The 19,117-nt window shown below is 40.4% G+C and overlaps 1 protein-coding gene across 2 annotated transcripts in view; it reads right to left on the bottom strand.

Moving 5' to 3' along the window:
• Window positions 1-19,117, bottom strand: part of GSAP (gamma-secretase activating protein) — a 2,819,616-nt gene that overhangs the window by 2,042,373 nt on the left and 758,126 nt on the right. For both annotated transcript variants that reach the window (XM_069628052.1, XM_069628053.1), the window contains exon 10: window positions 10,644-10,703. In XM_069628052.1, coding sequence (XP_069484153.1) covers window positions 10,644-10,703 — 60 coding nt within the window. The remainder of the gene's footprint in view (window positions 1-10,643; window positions 10,704-19,117) is intronic.

The raw sequence follows: 19,117 nt of genomic DNA, 5'->3' as shown, positions 1-19,117 counted from the left end.
CTACATTTTTCATCAGATGGACGTTTTGAGTGTTACTAACTCAACTTATGCAATAAGCTCTTTTCAGAATCAATAAATTCTAGGACTAGTATTTATTGAGAAGTTATTTTATGTATAATATTTTTTGTTTAAATAAGATTGGATTCATCAGTCAGTTAAACACAAGTCAAGACATTTTCTAAGAAATCCTTCCACAGTAAAAGAAAGCAGAGACTTTGATTACCGAATTCAATATTTCAATACTACAAACTGAATAAGCCTATAGGCATCAGAGCATAGGCTACAGGTATTTAAAGTGGAGGGTGGTATTTTGATAATAATGTTAGTAATGTGGATTTTTGATTGATATATATATATATATATATATATATATATATATATTTGTCTCTTAGATTTCACAGACACTGAGACCTGAAGCGTCTTCCAACTCAGAGAACTCCAGTGCCAGCCAGTGAAGATCTGTCTTTTGTTGTTTTATCCTCCATTCCCCTTTCCCCTTGGGTTTGCCAGCTAGGTAGTTTATCTTTTAGGACTGTTTGGCAGGCAGACTTGGGGGGTCTGGTGGGCCAGCATCACTCCTGAAGGAAGATAGAAGACCGGACCTGAAAGTTTTGCCCAGGTTACTAAACTTCTTTGCAAACATCCCATATATGTTGCCCAGGAGTTTCTTTACTAAACTTCAGAGCCTATGTAGGGGCTTTTTTGGCACAACACCAGAAACAGAATTGCCTTAGGGAAGCTACAGAATACTTAAGACAGAGTGGGTATAAACTTGCCGAACTCTGAGATATATCATATGGCAGGGCAACTACAATATGTGGCCAGGTGGCTGTCAGAAGACCCAACGGCAGAATCTATAATGCTGAGGGAGGAATGCGACCTGTACTTCTTGAAAGAACTGATATGGCTACCCAAACCAGAGTCAAAAGGGCGATGGTTGCTGGAACTTGGGTGGAAGGTATGGCGCAAGGCATGCCAGGCGATAGATAACCCGACCCCATGCTCTCCTTGTGACGCTACGCGAGGTAGATGAGCAACTAAGGAAAGCAATTCATAGACACTGGTAGCCGGTAGGCTTAGCAATTCTGGGAGATATATGGCAAGAAGGGAAGGCATTGGAATTTCAATCGATAGTTGATGAAACCTGACTACACCTGGGCAATACATCACCTATACTAGAGTGGTTAACTGGGTGAAAGAAACATTGCCCGAAATAGTACTAGTAGAACAACCTGATACAGTAATACAAACGATATATGATATCTCGGAAGGAGGGCACGAGGTATCCCGCATTTACCAACTGTTGATGAGGTGTTCAAGTTGAAAGGAGGATGCAGGAATGCCCATGTCAGATGGGCAATGGGAAAGGGCACAGAGATACCACAAAAGGGTGTCCAGAAATGCAAAGCTGCAACCGATCCAGCTGTACATAACCCACAGGGAATACATGACCCCACGGAAGATCGCCAGTTTTGGTGGCACTGAAGTACAAACATGCCCCAAGCGTGGGGATGTGGATGTGGGGATGATTCATATGTTCTGGGCATGCCCGGAGGTTGGGAAATTTTGGGGGGGAGGTCTGCCAACGCCTAACTGAGAAGGGGATCAAGCTAGATGTGGAATCTGTGTGGGCATGCATGGTAGGAAGTCGGGGGGGGGGGGTTGAGTGTTATTTGTTTCTTTTAAAAACCAATAAAAATTGTTTTTAAAAAAAACATATAACTCTGCCATGTCCTATATACTTAGACATCCGTCCTGTAAATTTAGGGATGCAATATTAAGAGTAAAACAATTTATTTCCTATGATGAACATAATGGGGGCCAGAATGTACATTCCAAAGCAGGACAGATTATGCCGTTTTTGTCGCCATACCATTGGGTCGCTACAGTACTTATTTGTTAAATGCTGGGATTTTTCTGAAGTACGCTAGTAGTGTTTGGACATTTTTCAAAACATCTGGTGCGCCCCCATCTTGGGAATGGTTGAGGTATCGTCTTTTATCTGGCCCAGTGGATGCCCTTTGTATTGCTGCAATGAGATTCATGAATATGATTTCTAACTAAGCATGTACTGTTAACTGCAGTAAGCCCCTGTCTAAGTATTTTATGCTGCCCTACGATGGTCTAGGGACCAGTTATCACTCGTGATGTGTAATTTATAGAATTTTATAATATTTTGTCTGTCTGTTCTTTACATTTAACATAATAATTGTATGATATTAATTACGATATCTGTCAATATGTGTGTATTGTGATGTTGTTTTCAGTTATTAAAATGTGTGAAAAGTTAATACAAACAATATTACACAATACATAGATTTTAAACATATATATTTTGTGCTGTTTGAGGGTTCTTGGGGAGGGGAGGCAGAGGTTGGGAGTTACAAGGATGGGAGCTCATTGTTTTTCCCATATGCTTGGTTTGTAGGTAAGGGGAATTTGCTTTTAGTACAGGTTTGCAATGTTCTTTTGCAGATTCATCTTCAAGATATTTTCTTTAAATGTTAGAGGACTGAATATACCTCACAGCTAGCTGCATTTAATGAGATATTCGACCAAGCAAATAACAGATATTGCATACTTTCGGGAAACATACTTATTGTGAAAAAATACTAAAAGGCTTTTCTTCCCGAGGTATTTTCCAGCACAGCTTTTTCTTCCCTTTGGAGAAAAGAATCTGCCAGCGGGTATACTTCTTGCAAAGGAGTTCACTTTTATTTTGGAAAACCAAGTATTTGATAAAGAAGGGCAGTAAATAATGTTAAACAGGAAGGTTTATGGGGAAGCCCTTACTGTGCCCACGGTATGGTATATTTCCCTGGGAAGTGTTAAGACGTATACCTGAAATACTGGAAAGTGACCTTAATCTGGCAATAGATGGTGCCTTAGATAGATCTGGTATGGATGGATGGATGGAAGATTGCACAAGCCTCTAATTAGAATGTGGGCCCTGAAAAAGGAGTCAGAGACATATGGAGACAAGGGAACCCCACTGCAAAATATTTCTACTATTTTATGCATATGCACATGAGCTATCCTGTATTGACTATATTTTTGCAAATCAGATGTTGAAATGTGAAGCAGGTAACCCAAAATAGGGTTGATTACACTTTCAGACTAAGCCACATTGCCTTGCTGTTTCGGGCTGGGGCATAGTGAACAGAAGACAAAGGAGTACAAACAAGTGCCAGGAGGTCTCCATCACACACTGGTATTTGAGGAGTCGGGAGCCTTAGTCGAGGAATTATTTAGAGTCAATCTGCCTGACTATACTGATGAGAGAGTGAGATGGGATGCTTTTAAAGCATGTATAAGAAAGTGTCTTATAAGATGGCACACAAGTTAATGAAACTTTGAATTTGAGAGTAAAAATCCCTGCAGAGAATGCGCACTGATTAGGAAAGCAACAAAGAAAGGGGGACAACAACCCGCAGTTGGGTAGGAAGCAATTGCGGGTCTTGCAGTTTGAAAACAGAACACCTAATCGGTAGGACAATTTAGAAACATTGGGAAACAAGCCCAACGGGCTAACATTCCCTTTCATTTGAAGGCTATAATTATTACTAATTGGATAGTGTAACTGAAGAATGATAAATGTATACTTGTGTGTACAAACAAATCTAAATTAAGGTTATTCTGAAACTTTTATTCTTCCCTATTTGCTAAAGAGGATAAGGACTAAGTAGCAGTGCAACTCTTCTTGGCCAAAGTGTCTCTTCCCAGAATGAACCCCCCGGGCTCCAGAGAGGGTAGTCCCAAATCACTAAAAAGGAAGTTATCATTCAAATTAGCGTTTTGACACTAAATAAATACCTGTGTCCAATGGCTATAATTCTTCCTTTTTAAAACTCCCATTAGAAATTTCTAGAAGCCCCACTGATCATCTTATTTCGATTGGGTAATAATAGTAATGTATGTAAATATGTCCTAGGTAAAGTCCTTTAGATTAAAGCGTTATATAAAAAACAAAGGATTATTATTTAATTGCATCAAAGCTCAAGTGACTGTCACCCCATCGATGGGGGTAGCTATAAAATTGTACTTTTGAAAGAAGGAAATATTCCTTTTTATAGGCCCAGAGCCCTCCTCAACGACGACACAAGTTGTAGGCTAGGAATCTGGCAAATAGGCTGGAGTCAGTGTTGCAGTTTTTAATTGGAGAGGAGCAGTGCAACTTCATCACAGGAAACCGAGCTGCAGACAATGTCGGAAGGTGATGGAAATTGCCCAAAAGCGCAAGATCCCCATAGCAATATTATCGGTGGACGCTTAGAAAACTTTGATGGGGTGGAGTGGAACTATCTCATGGATGTTTTGCAGAGAGTGAGTTGCAGAAGGATTGTGCAAAATAATAATGACAATATACATTAACACGGATATACACTTTCAAATCAATGGTCTCTTTATCAGACACTTTGTCCATATCCAGTAGTACTTGTAAAGTTTGCCACTTGTCACTCTTACAATTCAGTTCACATTAGCTGTTGAACCTTTAGTCCTATTAAAGAAAGTGCCCACTTCTTTGACAGCTAGCATGCGAGATAAACATAGAAGCATCTTTTATTTGCATACTATGTTCTTATATCACTCACTCAACTGAAGATTAGCATTCCAGAATTAATCTAGCAGTTGGCAAGGGCTTCAGGGTTTAAACTGAATCTAGAGAAATCAGAGATCTGACTCTAAACCGACTCTCTAAACAGAATAATAATGTTAAAAGGCATTGACCATTTAAGATGGATTCCTCCTCTCTGGTGCATTTAGAAGTAAAACTGACAAGAACGTTTATTGACCTTTTTATGGGGTAGTGGTCATGTCACAAAGGGGAGAGCCAGCCCCTGCAAGGGAAAAACTAAAAAGAAATCCAAAATGGCAGCAAGCCTTTTAAAGACATCCCTCTCCTTGAAATTGGAAATCAATTCAAAGCTGGAGGGCAACAGAAAAGGGGAATTTCTTGAGCCCAGAAGAGGGATGTGTTCCAGTGGGAGGGACAGGGGGGGAGAAGAGACCCCTTGAACACCAGAAGAGGGGTGTGCTGCTGTGTGGAAGAGGTGAACCCATAGCATCCCAAAAGAGGTGTGTGCAATAGTGAGGGAGAGGAGAGTCCAGGATGACCAGAAAAAAAGCGACTGCAGACCCAAGGAAAGAGAAGTGAAAAGAAGACAGTAAGTCAAATCTCCAAAAGAGTATCACCAACCACCCTTACCTGTTGTCGAAGCTTGGTAGTTTTACAAAGGTAAGGCAGGTCCCTCTGAGTATCCGCTATGTCTCAGTGGTGGATGGGAATACCCTGAGACATGTGAACAAGCAAGACGGATTGCACAGGTGGAGGAAAAAGCAACAGCAGAGGAATAAAGCTTCACGGATAATGTCCTAAAAAATTGAATTCTCTCATTTGATGGACGAGACTGTGCACCAAGAAGTCTGAATGGGAAACAGCGTCAGGAAAGGTGAAAGGAATTCCAGGATGCGGTGGACTTTGGCATCAAGGCAACCCTAGGCTAAGGTTGCTTGTCAAAAGGAAGGGGTAGGGGACCTGGAGAAAGGGAACAAGAACAGCATGAGGAAAGGAGGAGAAATGGAAAGCCAATCATGGTGGGATCGGGAAAAGAGTCTGCTCTACAATTCATGATGTGTTGAGATGTGCTGCCAGGTTCCAGAGAGCTTGCAAAAGCTTTCTTGGGCCAGTGTTGGTTACATGTGCAAGACTAGGATGTACGATGTCACCCACGGCAGCGGCCATGTTGAAATGGGATGTTCCTGTATTGTTGATCTGGTGGGCTCCGGCAAACTGTAATTGATGTGAAAAAGAAGGGGAGAGCCCCTTGAGCATCAGAGCAGGGGTGTTCTCCAGTGAGTGGGTGGTGTGGCGAATCGAGGAAATTAGTCTCTTCTCCCCAAGTGGGAGCCCCCGCCTTTGAGGCTAGGGAGGTGTGCACACTCCGCAACACCCTCCCTAGGGGTAGAGGCAAGCAGGACCTCACTGGCAGAGACTCCCTCTGTAGTGACAATGACTCAAGTTCATGTGAGAAACTCCCCAAATATCCCTCGCATTTCACCTCTTCAGACATATTCTAACAAGGGTTATATGACAAAAGAACAAGGATGGGTTATTGCAAAACAGTAACTGTAAAATGTCCCTTTAAATGGAAAATACCATTTAACTGGGACGAGGAGGAAAAAAGAAGGAGAATGAGAACCGCAGGAAGCTAAGAAAGAGAGAAAGAGAGACTTCGAAACCAGCTGGGGAAGACCCATAGCTACATCAGAACTGAAAGTGGAGGAGACAGTAAGATCCAGGGTATACAGTGAAAATAACTAAATGAGAAGAACAAATAACATTTTAAACACATTTAAAATACTAAAAAATATTGAATTTTTTAATGCAAATATATCTGGGGTGGGGTAAGAGATTAAAACTGGTGTGGAGGGAGTGGTTTGGGGTGGCATAATAAAGCTAGGGAAACAGGCGGTTTGGGGGGGGACCCACCAAACTGAAAAACAAAAAACAGTTCAATATGTTTTTGTTATTCAAATTAGTTATAAAACTTTGTTATTTTTGTATTCATTATTAACACATGGAACCAAATCCAGGAAGCCTACGAAGTTCAAATCAGCTGGGGAGCCAAAGCTGAAGAGCTGGACGCAGAGAAGCGAGAGCAGTTACAAGTGGTGGCGTGACCAGAAAGAAACCGTGGTGGACTGGAGATCCTTACAAAAATGCAGAGACCACGAGGCGAATGAAGCGACGTGAAGTCCAAGTATAAAGAATATTCGAAAGCCATCCGAAACGAGGAGATGAAGGACGAGAAATCGAACAATGAAACTAAATCTGGTAGGCAAAGACGAGAGCCAGACCTGAACAAAGAGAAATTCTGTTGACATAATCCCTGAGGTTGTCAGGTAACAGGGAAAGCGGGAAGGAGACGGCAAATTATTACAAGACTGTTCATACTCGTCTCAGTGACTATCAAGAGGCAATACGGGAAATGAAGGAGAAGTGTTTATGCATGTCTCAGGCAAGAGAAAGAGACAAGCCCAGTTGAACTAAGAGAAGTAAATGAGAATCATTATGACAGTATTTATACTTGTCCCAGTCAAACTAAAGAGTCGATAACAGTGAGAGAAAGAGAACAGTCCAACTAAAAAACATCAGTAAGAAGAAAGAGGAGGTTATAAGAGACAACTTTGAAGAGAAGGATAAACTGGAATATATGTTCAAAGAAAGATAATACAGAGAAAAAAAGAGAGTGAACTGTATAAGAAGGAAAATAACTTTACTAGAGAGAATCTGAAGAGTAGGATAATCTTACCTTGGGAAAAGGAGAGAATAAAGTGTTGTAACAAAACCAAAGAGTAAAGTCTTAAGCAAAAATAAAAACATTGTCAAGAGAGAAAATATCAATACAGAGACAAAGAAATCACATATTGAGAAGAGGTCAAGGCTTAAGGAAGTCATCAGAGAACTATATGCGCTGATCAAAGTCGTGAGAGAATTTTTTAAAGATCAGCTATTGAACAAATGTTTGCTAAAGGCAAAACGCAGGAGGAAGGAGTCATTCTCCTGCCTTTAGTTGTTAGTGGTTTATAGTCATAGAAAAAAAAATGTAGAAAACAATAATGTCAAAAACCTATACATATAATGAAAAGTCAATTTTTAGAAAAAAAAATGTCAATTAGCACTATCAATAAATAAATAAACAAGAAGAGTATCATTTACTAAGGGGGGGCCCCCCCAACCCGCCTCACCCAACACCCCCCGGCCACCCCTCCCCACCCCTCCACCACCCTCTCACCCCTCATACTCAACACATTTTAATTATATATATATTTTTTTTTTTTTGAAAAATTCGAAAAAATGTAGAAATAATTCGACATTATTGTTTTTCGACATTGTTTTCTAAAAAGAAATTCTACATTTTGACTTTCTACATTATTGCTTTCTACATTATGACTGACCACCGTTGTTAATATAGGGGTAGGGTCTGTTAAGCTTAGTTTGGATGGTGGACATATCTTTTAAGACATTTCACTGCCGAACACCTTAGCTAGTTTTGTTAGGTGGGGAACACCTCATATAAGTAGATAAAGGCAGGCATTTTCCAAATGTCTTGCAAGATTCCTCGTCCTACTTCTGACCTGCCACCGAGGAGAGACCCGTGAGCCCAGAAGAGCGATGTGCTGCAGTGAAGAGAGACGAACATAGTTACTAATCCACAGGAAAGTGGATGTAACAAGGGTGGTGATGAGGGTCAGTGGGAGACCCTTGGCCCCAGAAAAGGAGAGTAAGTAACAGAGTGAAGGAAAGCTCCAAGAAGGGGAGGACTTTTGAGACACTTGGAAAAGGAGGAAGACCTAAAATCCTGAGAGCGGCAAAGGCCTTGTGGTCCCTAGAAGGAAAGATTAGAATGAAGCTCTAGAAATCAGGAAGCAGGATTCCTTCCTGTCTGGAACTTCCTGCCTTTTTATTTTCCAGCCTTCATATGTAATCCTACTTTGAAGGACTGTTTCCCAAAAACCTTTATGCTACAGCCATCCTTAAACAATTTCCATACAACAGTCTTATACTTTACTTTTGATTAATGTGAAAAACCAGAGGGTGTTTCACAACCTAGTCCCCGGGGATCCCGTACTCAGGTGGCCAGGGAAAGGCCATCACTTTTGGATCCCGACCCTGGGGGTGGACAGGCGAGGGAGGATCACCTGGGTAGGGGGTCCTCAGGGAGTTGGGGAGAAGCACCTTATGGTAAGACCTGGTATCCCCTTTTTTACACAACCCAGCTAACTCCCATCCCTGCTTATTTAATGGGAAACTACAACTCCATAATTCCTCCCCACTTCACATTGATAACACTACTGAGCCGAGGAAAATGAAGAATGAGGCCAGGAAGATTACCTCTACTGATTTGCAATAGCCCTGTCCCTTTAATGAGACCAGGCAGAGTCAGGCACGTAATCCCAACTATACACACATGCCACTTATTAACACTCCCTATCAGGATAAAAGGTGGCGTGCACAGGCACACTCTGAATGAGGCTGAGTCCGAGATGGAGCAGCTTTTTCGGGGCTGAAGCGAACCAGGCGCTGGAAGGCCAAGGAGCAGATCGGTAGTTGCAAAGAACGAGAGAGAGCCAGGTGAGAATTCCACACTTTCGGGAAGCCGTAATCATTCCCAGACTGAAACCGAGTAAGTGGAAAGGAGAAATGTTCAAGTTTCTGCAAAGCGACCAGTTATCCTCCCAGGTGAACGACATAGTTGGGGAGGAGCAGAGGGGGTGTTGGTAATGGCCTTGACAGCTGTATGAAAGACGTTGAAGAAAGAAGCCCAATAAACACCACCACTGAAGTATCGAAGGCAACAAAAGCCTGGTTTGTGTTTAAAGTAAAAAGTCATTGTAATCAAAAGTTGAAGGTTGCGCTTGTGCCGATAAAACACGTAATGGAAAGGACAATTGCTGAATTGTGAAGAAAGTATACAAAGTAACAGAGTGGTCCTGAGAGGCAGAATCGCACATTCAAAAAAGTCTCTGAAATGTTGATTGAATTGAAGTATATTAAAACAGGAACCAAAGGCAAGAAAGTAACCGCGATCCCGAACAAAAGTTGAATAAGGGAAAAGCAAAGTATGTGAACTTTGAATATGCCAAGAGGACAATGCATATGAATTTTGAAAGAGGTCAAGATGACAAGCGGGCAAAGTAGAGAGAATAAGAAAATACAAGTACCAAGAAGCACTGGTGTTGCGAAATGATGAAGATTGTTGATTAAATTGTTTAAAGAGAGGTCGAAGTGGTCCTGCAGAGGGGTACGTAAAATCCTTGCAGTTTCGAAAATCTTTGACAGCAAAAAGATATAAAGACATAACTTGGAGAGGGGGAACCCTCACAAAGAAAAAGATAGGCTTGAGCCCGGCGGAGGGCAGCCTGTGTTGAATTGTGGCAAAGTAAAAGTCAAGAGTAGTACAGTGTATTTGTGGGAAGAACTGATTGAACTGCCAAAAGCTTGAAACCCAAGCCTGAACTGTTGATAGAACTGCGCCACCCAACTATCCTTTTTAAGAAACTCTCGAGAGCCCATGGTTCTGAATGTGGGGAAGGGGGTTGTTACGTAAGCCATTCAGACATTTCTTTTAAGACACTAATTTTCCTTTTGTATTCCCTTAACATATTTGTCATTGAAAAAGGAGGCTATGGTTAGTTTTTTATTTAGTATAGGCCTTTTTATTTTGACTAAACTGACGTTGACTTGTTTGTTATTTATTAATGGTCGATACTACTCCCATTCTAGAGTTAGGGTCAGTTAGGAATTCTACCAACCCAACCAAAATACCAAAATTCCAAAATAAAGGTTTTCGAAACATACATCTATTGTGTCTGTGTGTGCGCTATTGATATCATGCCTTCCTTACATTAATAAAAACTTCATTCCGCTGTGAGTAGTTGTGTGTTCCTTCTCCCATGTGGCAACAGATCACAGAGAACGTTACTAGCTGCACACTTAAGTCTTCATCTAAAATAAAAACATTTTTATTAAAAATAGATCAATGTGGATTTACTTAGTAACATTTTCCTTTGAATATATCACTATCATAGAAGCCTCTGAAGGGAAACTGAATCCTCTAAATTTAAAGGAAATGACTTACCATTAAAGTAAATGATTTATTAGGATAAAACTGGATACACTGCAAGAAATGAGTCTTTTTCTGAAACATGGAAAAAAAGACAAAGTTCAAGTTATCACATACAACCATCCGATATTCACAATAAATGCATCTGTGGAAAAATAGAATACTTTTTTGCAATCAATAACCGCAGCAGACAGGTTATCCTTGACATATACTACAGGCTTCACATTGATGTTTTTAAAAGACTGCAAAAGGAAACTGTTCATTTTCATCAAACTGTATACAATTAAGTTCTGACCATCCAAATTAGTCCGCCATTTGTAATGAATGTATCCACTTTTAGAGATCTTTCTAAGTTGTCCGTGTAATCGAGTGTCCAAGCCTCAAACCAATAAGTTATCCATTAGACTGGTGCCTCTGGAGTAACTCACTCCTGCCCATATTGCCTTACTGCAGGGGACACTGTCCAATTTCTGGTCATGTCCATTTCCCCTTTGGAACACCAGCTCCCTTGCCTAACACCTTTCCACTGGTTTGACAACTTTACTCCTTAACACTCTTCGTGTATAGGTCCCTCTGTGACCCTTTCCCATCTGCCAGACTTGGCATCTTATTTCCATTATGCTCATTACTCCACTACTCCAACTATTGTTCTTTTGGCCCCTTCTGTCTGGACCTCTCACTCTAACTTCCTTTGCCCCTCACTCCTGATAACAGACATATCTCTAAAAGTGGTGTCCTTAGCCAGCACAGCCCTAACTGAGACCCATTCCAACAGCATCCAAAGCGGTGTATGAATTCACCCACCCCCATCCCTACAGCCCAAACTGTGTGCTGGCTGAGCCTCATTCACTCTTGCAAGACTTTGTGCCCACGTTCATCCCTGTATCCATCTTGCTCACTGCTTGTTCCAAGGTGCTTCATTATCATCTGCCCTCCCTGACCTCACTGCCCTCACTATCAGCATGGCCCCTTTTGCATAGACACTGAAATGCCAGTACAACTCACACTTTCCAACTGAACATTCTGTAATTTCCCAACAAGAAATCTGTGATACTAGGAACAGAATATCGGACAGTCTGCACCCATACCTCCTGAACATCCTGCATGTCAATAAAAAGTTATTTATAGCCAGGTGTTGCCTCCTTAACGCTCCAACTTTGGGCATGTGAAAAGCAACAATAGGGAATGGTCACAAACAATCTCAGTAAATCATGAATAAAAAATGTTCTGAAAATACCAAGATTTATACTGACATGGAGCGTTAGAGAAGGGGGATTTGGATACTGTGACAATCCTTCAGGTGGTGTCAATTCTCCCCAGAGGAGAGCCCCTTTCCTTGAGGCTGCGGAGGTGAGGCTGCTAAACGTTAGTTCCCCTACAGGTGGTAACACGCGGGAGGATCTCATGGGGAGGGACTCCCCTCCTGGGGACTAGGACGTGAGTCTGGGACAATGCCCATTTATCTTCCAACTCCACAGGGTAATACCAACAGCCAACCCCTTCTTTATCAAATCAAATATTTTATTATATGTTTATAACAATTAAGTTTTACATATTTTGTCAATTCGTCACATAAATATATCTTTCTAAAATATACATCACTTAGATGTTTCTTTCTAAAATACACTTCACATAATTATCATACATTTAATAGTATAAAATATCTTTCGACAGATCTTTTAAAATTGCTAAAATTATCACATAAAATTTCATCAAGTAGAAAATTAAATTTAAGTCATTACCTTTCACTGCTTTGCCCACACGCTGCGCATGTCACACGTATACATTGAATTATCGTACTTCATCAGAAATTGTCTCCGTATTGTGTCTAGGCTATCGCACTCGCTTATGATATGATATGCTGATTCCAGAACATTGATCCCGCAGAGGCGACAAAATCTGCTTTCATGAGGGATTCCTACTCGCGCACCTAGTATTTCTAAAACATTGCATATATTAAATTTGAAAAGCGAGTACCATCGAATGGTAGAGCAATTTGGGTATGACATCTGGTATTTAGGTTTAATCAATCTTGCTGTAATGTATTCTACAAATACTCCACTGTTGGATTTGGTTGCCAGATTTACTAATCTTTGTTCTCTATCTATTTCCGAGATCAATTTTTTCAATTTACATTTTATCTGGGCCATGGAGTATAACAACCAACATTGGCTCTCATTTTTTATCAATTTGAGGTAGATTAATCTCCATCTATCTATAGTTTTGAAGTCAGTTTTAGTGTCTATTACCTCATATTGCTCCATCATTCGCACCATGAATGTATCGTTAGCAAGTCTTGTTAATTTCGCATAGAGCATGGCTGAGGATAACTGCACTTTACTTCTTATGCTGAGTATTTCACATTCTAGCATAATATATTCACAGGGCAATGTTTTTGGCATTCGCAGAAATATCTTGAGCATTTTTGCTTCAAATTTATCAAGATCATTGCCAAATTTGCTACTCCAAATTTCTGCACCATAGATCAAACATGTGGCAATCTTAGCTGAGTATAATTTGACAACTGTCGCCACTGAATAAGTACCCTGATTACTAATAAACTTACTCAGTGCCATGGTTGCAATCATACATTTCTTTTTAGTTTCAATCCAGTGCTTTTTCCATGTGAGCTTGTCATCTATAACAAGGTATTTATATTCATGGACCACTTCAATTTGTTGTCGATTTAGTGTCCACCCTCCAAAATATCTTTTCTTATTGGTCAACTGGATTTCAAATTTCATAATTTTAGTTTTACCAATGTTAACAACATGGTTATTGGCATTGGCAAACTTTTCAAGCTCATTAAGTTTTGCCTGTAGCCCTTTGGGTGTATAGTCTAGCAGTATGAGGTTATCTGCATATCCTAACCATTTTAGCATGAGGTGGCCTAGTTTAATGTCATTCATGTGTATACTATTGACATTTTTAAGGAAATCTGCAAGATATAAGTTAAACAGGGTAGCAGCTAGAGTAGACCCCTGTTTTACACCTCGTGAGGTTTGAATATTTTCTGATAATTGCCCTTCGGCATCTAACCGTATTCTAACTGAAGTATCTTTATACAACAACTGGATCATATATAGTAACCCACCTGGTATCTTCCAATGCTCTAGTTTGGCCCATAATTTGCTACGTGCTATTGTATCAAAGGCTGCAGAGAAGTCTATATAGGCTACATACACTGGCAGCCTTCGATTTTTCCAGGAATATTCAACTGCATTAGTTAGGATAGCTATATTGTGGGTCGTAGATGACCCGCATCTAAAGCCGGATTGATACTCAGGTAAAATCTTGCATCTGGTTATCCACTGATTTAGTTCGCTCAATAGAACTTTACCAAAGATTTTTCCAGGGATGTCTAGCATTGCTAGCATCCTATAGTTGACAGGGTCTTTTCGGTCTCCTTTTTTATAGATGGCAAGTATGATGCTCTTCTTCCACGTATTAGGAATTATCCCATATATACCTATCCATTGGAAGACACTGTATAGAACCTTAGCCCATTTTTCAGGGGATTTTTGTAATAACGCATTACAGGTACTATCAGGTCCAGCAGCTCTAGACTTAGGTAATTTTCGTATTATTTTAGTTAGTGAATCTACTGTGAAGTGACCTCTCCTTTCAGTTTTTACAAATTTAAAGTCAATTTCATCTTCTGCTAGGGTACGGATTGTATTAGTGATATGGGTAATCCATCTGCTTTCTGATACACAGTTAGCCGGCATAGTCTTGTCTTTTTTCTCATTAATTATTTCCCACATCATTTTTTTGTTCTTATTATTTGATGCTTGGGCTAACTGGCGCCACGTTACTTCCTTGTTTCCTTTTAAATGGTATTTCAACCATCTTCTATATTCAATCTTAACGCAGCGTATCTTATTTGTTACTTGTTCATCATTCTCTTTAATACAATTACGGATATCTTTCCGTAGGATTTTTCTTTTTAATTGTATTATGTTGTCATATTTCTTATGATGTTCTAAGGTCCATCTTTCATTAGTTGTTTTATATGTAAGTTTGCCACTAATGGATTCTCTTATCTGTTCTGTTAATTGTTCGAACATATTTAATATGCTGATTGTATCATGTGTTTCACTAGTATCAGCTAATTCGATGAACTGTTCCAACAGCGGTTGCGCTGTGGCATTACCTTTCTCAATATTCTTTGGATTCCATTTTATTCTGTTTCCTGCTATATTTACTCCAATCTGTCCATTTTTTTGGTATTTGTCATTCTGAGCGGATTTGCTAGTTAGAAGGAGATATAATGGGAGATGATCGCTTTCATCCCTACATCCTACAGCCATGTCATTTACCCATGAGTGTGCTCTTTTGTTCACTATCATGTAATCAATTGTGCTCATGGTCGTTCCAGATATCCGGGTCGCATTCATCTCCCCGTCGCCTGGGGTGGTTCCATTCAGGACTATCAGCTCAAATTTATTGAGCAACTTTATCCATTCTTTTGCATTTTTATCAGGGTTTTGAGACACAGGTTCAGGTAAGTTTTCCTCCATGGCCACCTCAGATTTATAGTTTAATCTTACATTAAGATCGCCTACTATGATCAGTGGCAAAGTATTACCAACTTCAGCTAGGATTTTAGTTAGTGTGGCAATATTTTCTTTACTATATTTTGCTTCTGGGGGTTTATATATGTTAATCAGAACAAACGTATCAGTTGCTAGTGTCTTACATGTAACCAGAAAAGCTAACACCATCTTTGTAGATTCAGGATGTCTGGCTCCTTGCCATGGTTGTTTAATAGAGATAAGAAGCCCGCCTTTTGGTCTACCTCGCAAGCCTTGCATAGCAGTGCTTACATGATTGCTACGTCCATCTATTTCGTAGTCAGCGATCAGCCATGTTTCTTGAAGGGCTATAATTCTAAATGTTTTTATATTTTCTAGCAGTCCCTCATCACTATTATAGTGAGAATTTCCTTGAGTGTTCCAGGACAATATAATATCGGGAACATCAGGAATTCATTTCAAAGTGTGCTTTAAAGGCTGTAGGGAGCCACTGCCAATACCCATCTGTGATCTCTGGATTGGTGGGTTTCTCCGGTATATCACATTTAGATTTCTTATTCCTCTTTTCGGTTTGATCTTTTGATTTGCATATATCTTTCTTGTTTGTATCTACTTCTTTCCTCATTTTTTGTTCGTATTTTTCTTTTGGCATGTATATTTCTTTACATGTATATCCAATAAGTTCAAACTGGTGTCTTTGACTAAAGATATATTTGTGTATTGTCTCATCTCTGCATCATAAATTAGTTATAATTTTAGTGGCACTAACTACTTGGTCAACAATTTTGAAATCTTCTGTGGCTATCATCCTTAATGGGACAATTGACGCACATATTTTTAGCACATGGCTTCGATTGAGGACTTGCATGTTACTTGTGTCTATTTTTTCAATTTATGAGGCCTTAATTGGGTCTACACAGGTGTTCACTTTTAGTTGCTTTTGTTTCATTACTTATTTTTTTGCTGCATACCTTATTTTTCTCTTCAGTTATTTCACTTTCATAAAGCATACGCACATCTTCCAGAATCTCATCTATTTTGTTCGCCTTTTTTTTATTTGCAATAATTCGTTTTTTCTTGGACTCTTAGGTTGGATCAGAAAGTCTCTTATATCGGTATCTGGGAGCTTTGCTTGTTTTTTTGTTTTTTGTCTATTGGCTTCTTTACTGGATGGCTCATGTATAGCTACTTCATTTGTACCTGCATAATTAGCTTCTTTATACATAGATATGCTTTTAGGATCTCTACTTACCACTTGCTTATTATTTTCTATCTCTGTTTGAACTATTTTTATCAGATCTGTCGCTACATTGGTATCCACTATACACCCATTCTTAATTATTTTTTTTTCTTTATTTGTTGTATACATTACAGCTTGGCTATACCTCTTTTTCTTGTTGGTCCTTTTTGGCTTCACCTTTCTTTTTGGTTTGCACTTCACACTTGCTTCTGCATTTTTTTCTTTAGTGTTATTTTCTGATATATTGTACTCAATGTCTTTATTAGCTAAGCCACTTCCCACATGTTTTACATCATTTTCAAATTGATCAGTTGTTTTTAATGTGGGTAACTCTTGCTCTAGAATCTTTCCAGTATCTGTATTCGTACTACTTTCACAGAGTTTCAGAGTTTTTTTTTACTAATATCATATAGCAACAAAGAGTGTATAGCTAATTTATTATCCATTGATTCACTTTATTTTTCTACTAAAGAGACTAACACATTTTCAAGGGCCTGGAAAGTTCTTCTGTATTCATACTTACAAAGCTAGTATCTTGGGAGATATCATGTATGTGGGTACTGGCATTATTCGGTGTTGGTTGAGTAGTTAGATTGTCTTCTATGCTGTTATCAATTGCTAAATGTACTTTCCCAATCACAATCAGACCTGTTGTTGGGTCTATTTCAAACCTTTCACCAGGGTTGAGTGGCTCATATTTTTCCGTAACCTCCTCATGTAGTACTTTGATATCTAGAGCAGTAGCAGTTTAATTTGTAACCGCATCATTGCTAGCGAGCGAAACACAGCCTCTACTATGCTTCATCTTAATATCATTTTCGTTGCTTTTCCCCATGAGTTCATTAGTGGGAATTTTAACTCTTGGGGAATCATAATCTTCGACATCAATTATACAACCTGATTCAGATATTGTGGGCATCAACATTTGTGTAATTAATTTACTACTGATACATGGAAAGGCCGCTGCTAAATCTTCCATGATTTCTGTAGCACAGCTACCAACTTCATTGTCAGACATATTAGTCTTATTAGATATAAGTGATGATGTCTGAACATTTTCAACTTGTTCAAAAAAGGAAGTCATTTTAGCCAATTTACCTTCAGTTAGCAAACCGGGCTGCGTAATGATCTTCCTTTTGCATGCCCGGCTACCTTTAGTTGGATAATTTTGCTTAGAAGACATGGGCTTACCCACGTGTAAATTGTAAGAGCTATTACACTCTATTTGGGGATTTTTAAAAGATCTTAATTCCATTTCAATCAAGGGTGTATCTCAGGGATCACAGAGAAGCAGAGAGCCTAATATCAGGCAGCGCACCGAGCGCCGCGACCAGTGAACAGTCAACAGTCACTTTCTGTTCACTTCCTGGTGCGCGCGCTGGTGCGCTGCAGGCTGGATATTTCTCTGCACTTCCTGGTGGGCAGGGGGCGGGCTTCTCACACCGGAGCCAGTGAGCATGAGCTACGTTCAGGGTCCAAGACACGAGGTGTGTCACAGGAAAATACTTCCTCCTGCTGGAAAAACGAACTCCACACGAACAGAGTGACACAGTCAACAGTCACTTTCTGTTCACTTCCTGGTGCGCGCGCTGGTGCGCTGCAGGCCGGGTATTTCTCTGCACTTCCTGGTGGGTGGGGGCGGGCTTCTCACACCGGAGCCAGTGCGCATGAGCTACATTCAGGGGGAGGTCCAGGGTCCAAGACACGAGGTGTGTCACAGGCAAATACTTCCTCTTGCTGGAAAAACGAACTCCACACGAACAGAGTGACACAGTCAACAGTCACTTTCTGTTCACTTCCTTTATGCTTAAGAAAGTCTGACACTATGTGCTACTGTAATGTGTCAGACAGTCTCACTGTGAGAAGTACTGGACGAAGAATTCAAAAACGCTACACCCAAGCTGGAAGTGTGTTCGACCAGCTGTTCAAACTGAGGTTATGATGGGGCAGTCTCGGCTACTTCAGCTAAACAGTAAAGAAGGACAAGGCATGCAAAATTCGGGAGGAGCATGACATGCAGAAGAAGAAGTCAGCAAGCTAGGAGGCCGCCAAATAAACTGCAAATTGAAAACTGGGAGTTTGAAGGTTGCATAGAGGCAGCCGTGTGAAGAGATGAGAACTAACCGAGGGACGTGAGGAAAGCATCTCGTAAGTAGGCTGGAAGCGGACAAAGCTGAAGCTGAAAGTCAGTGTGATAGTGGTGTGACCTATAGTACGAGGCCCATGCGGTGCAAGAACTACACCAAGACCGCCAACACTAGCCTACTGCAGAGACGCATAGGCAATTGTATGGGAAATACAAGGGACTGTGGTGGTGGCGTGACCTGTGTTGGGTGGAGTGTGCGCTTCCATAACTTCGCCGAGACTGCCAACAGTAAAGGGCAGCGAAGCCAAGCAGGCCGGAGCAGAATAGTAGAAGAATGACCACTGCCAAAACCAGTGAAGAGTTCCCAGAGAGAAGGTAATGGGAACAGTAATATGTCCTAGAGGGGGCAAGGAAAACCTGAGAAGGTGAAACCAGATGACAAGAGAGAAGTAGATAATTTTGTGAAGCAACTCCCTGGTCAGTTCCATAAAGACTGTGGCATTGACGAGTCAAGGCGGACTGAGGGAGCCTCTTCCTCGTCCCGGTGGTGGCACTTTGTAGAATATTGGTTAAACATTGTGAAACAAGGGGAGCATCTCCCTCGTCCCTGTTGAGCCAGTTGAAGAAC

This window comes from Ambystoma mexicanum, chromosome 12, assembly GCF_040938575.1.
Source record: "Ambystoma mexicanum isolate Mex_15411 chromosome 12, UKY_AmexF1_1, whole genome shotgun sequence".
Lineage (NCBI taxonomy): Eukaryota > Metazoa > Chordata > Amphibia > Caudata > Ambystomatidae > Ambystoma > Ambystoma mexicanum.
This window is presented reverse-complemented; position numbering and strand designations above follow the sequence as displayed.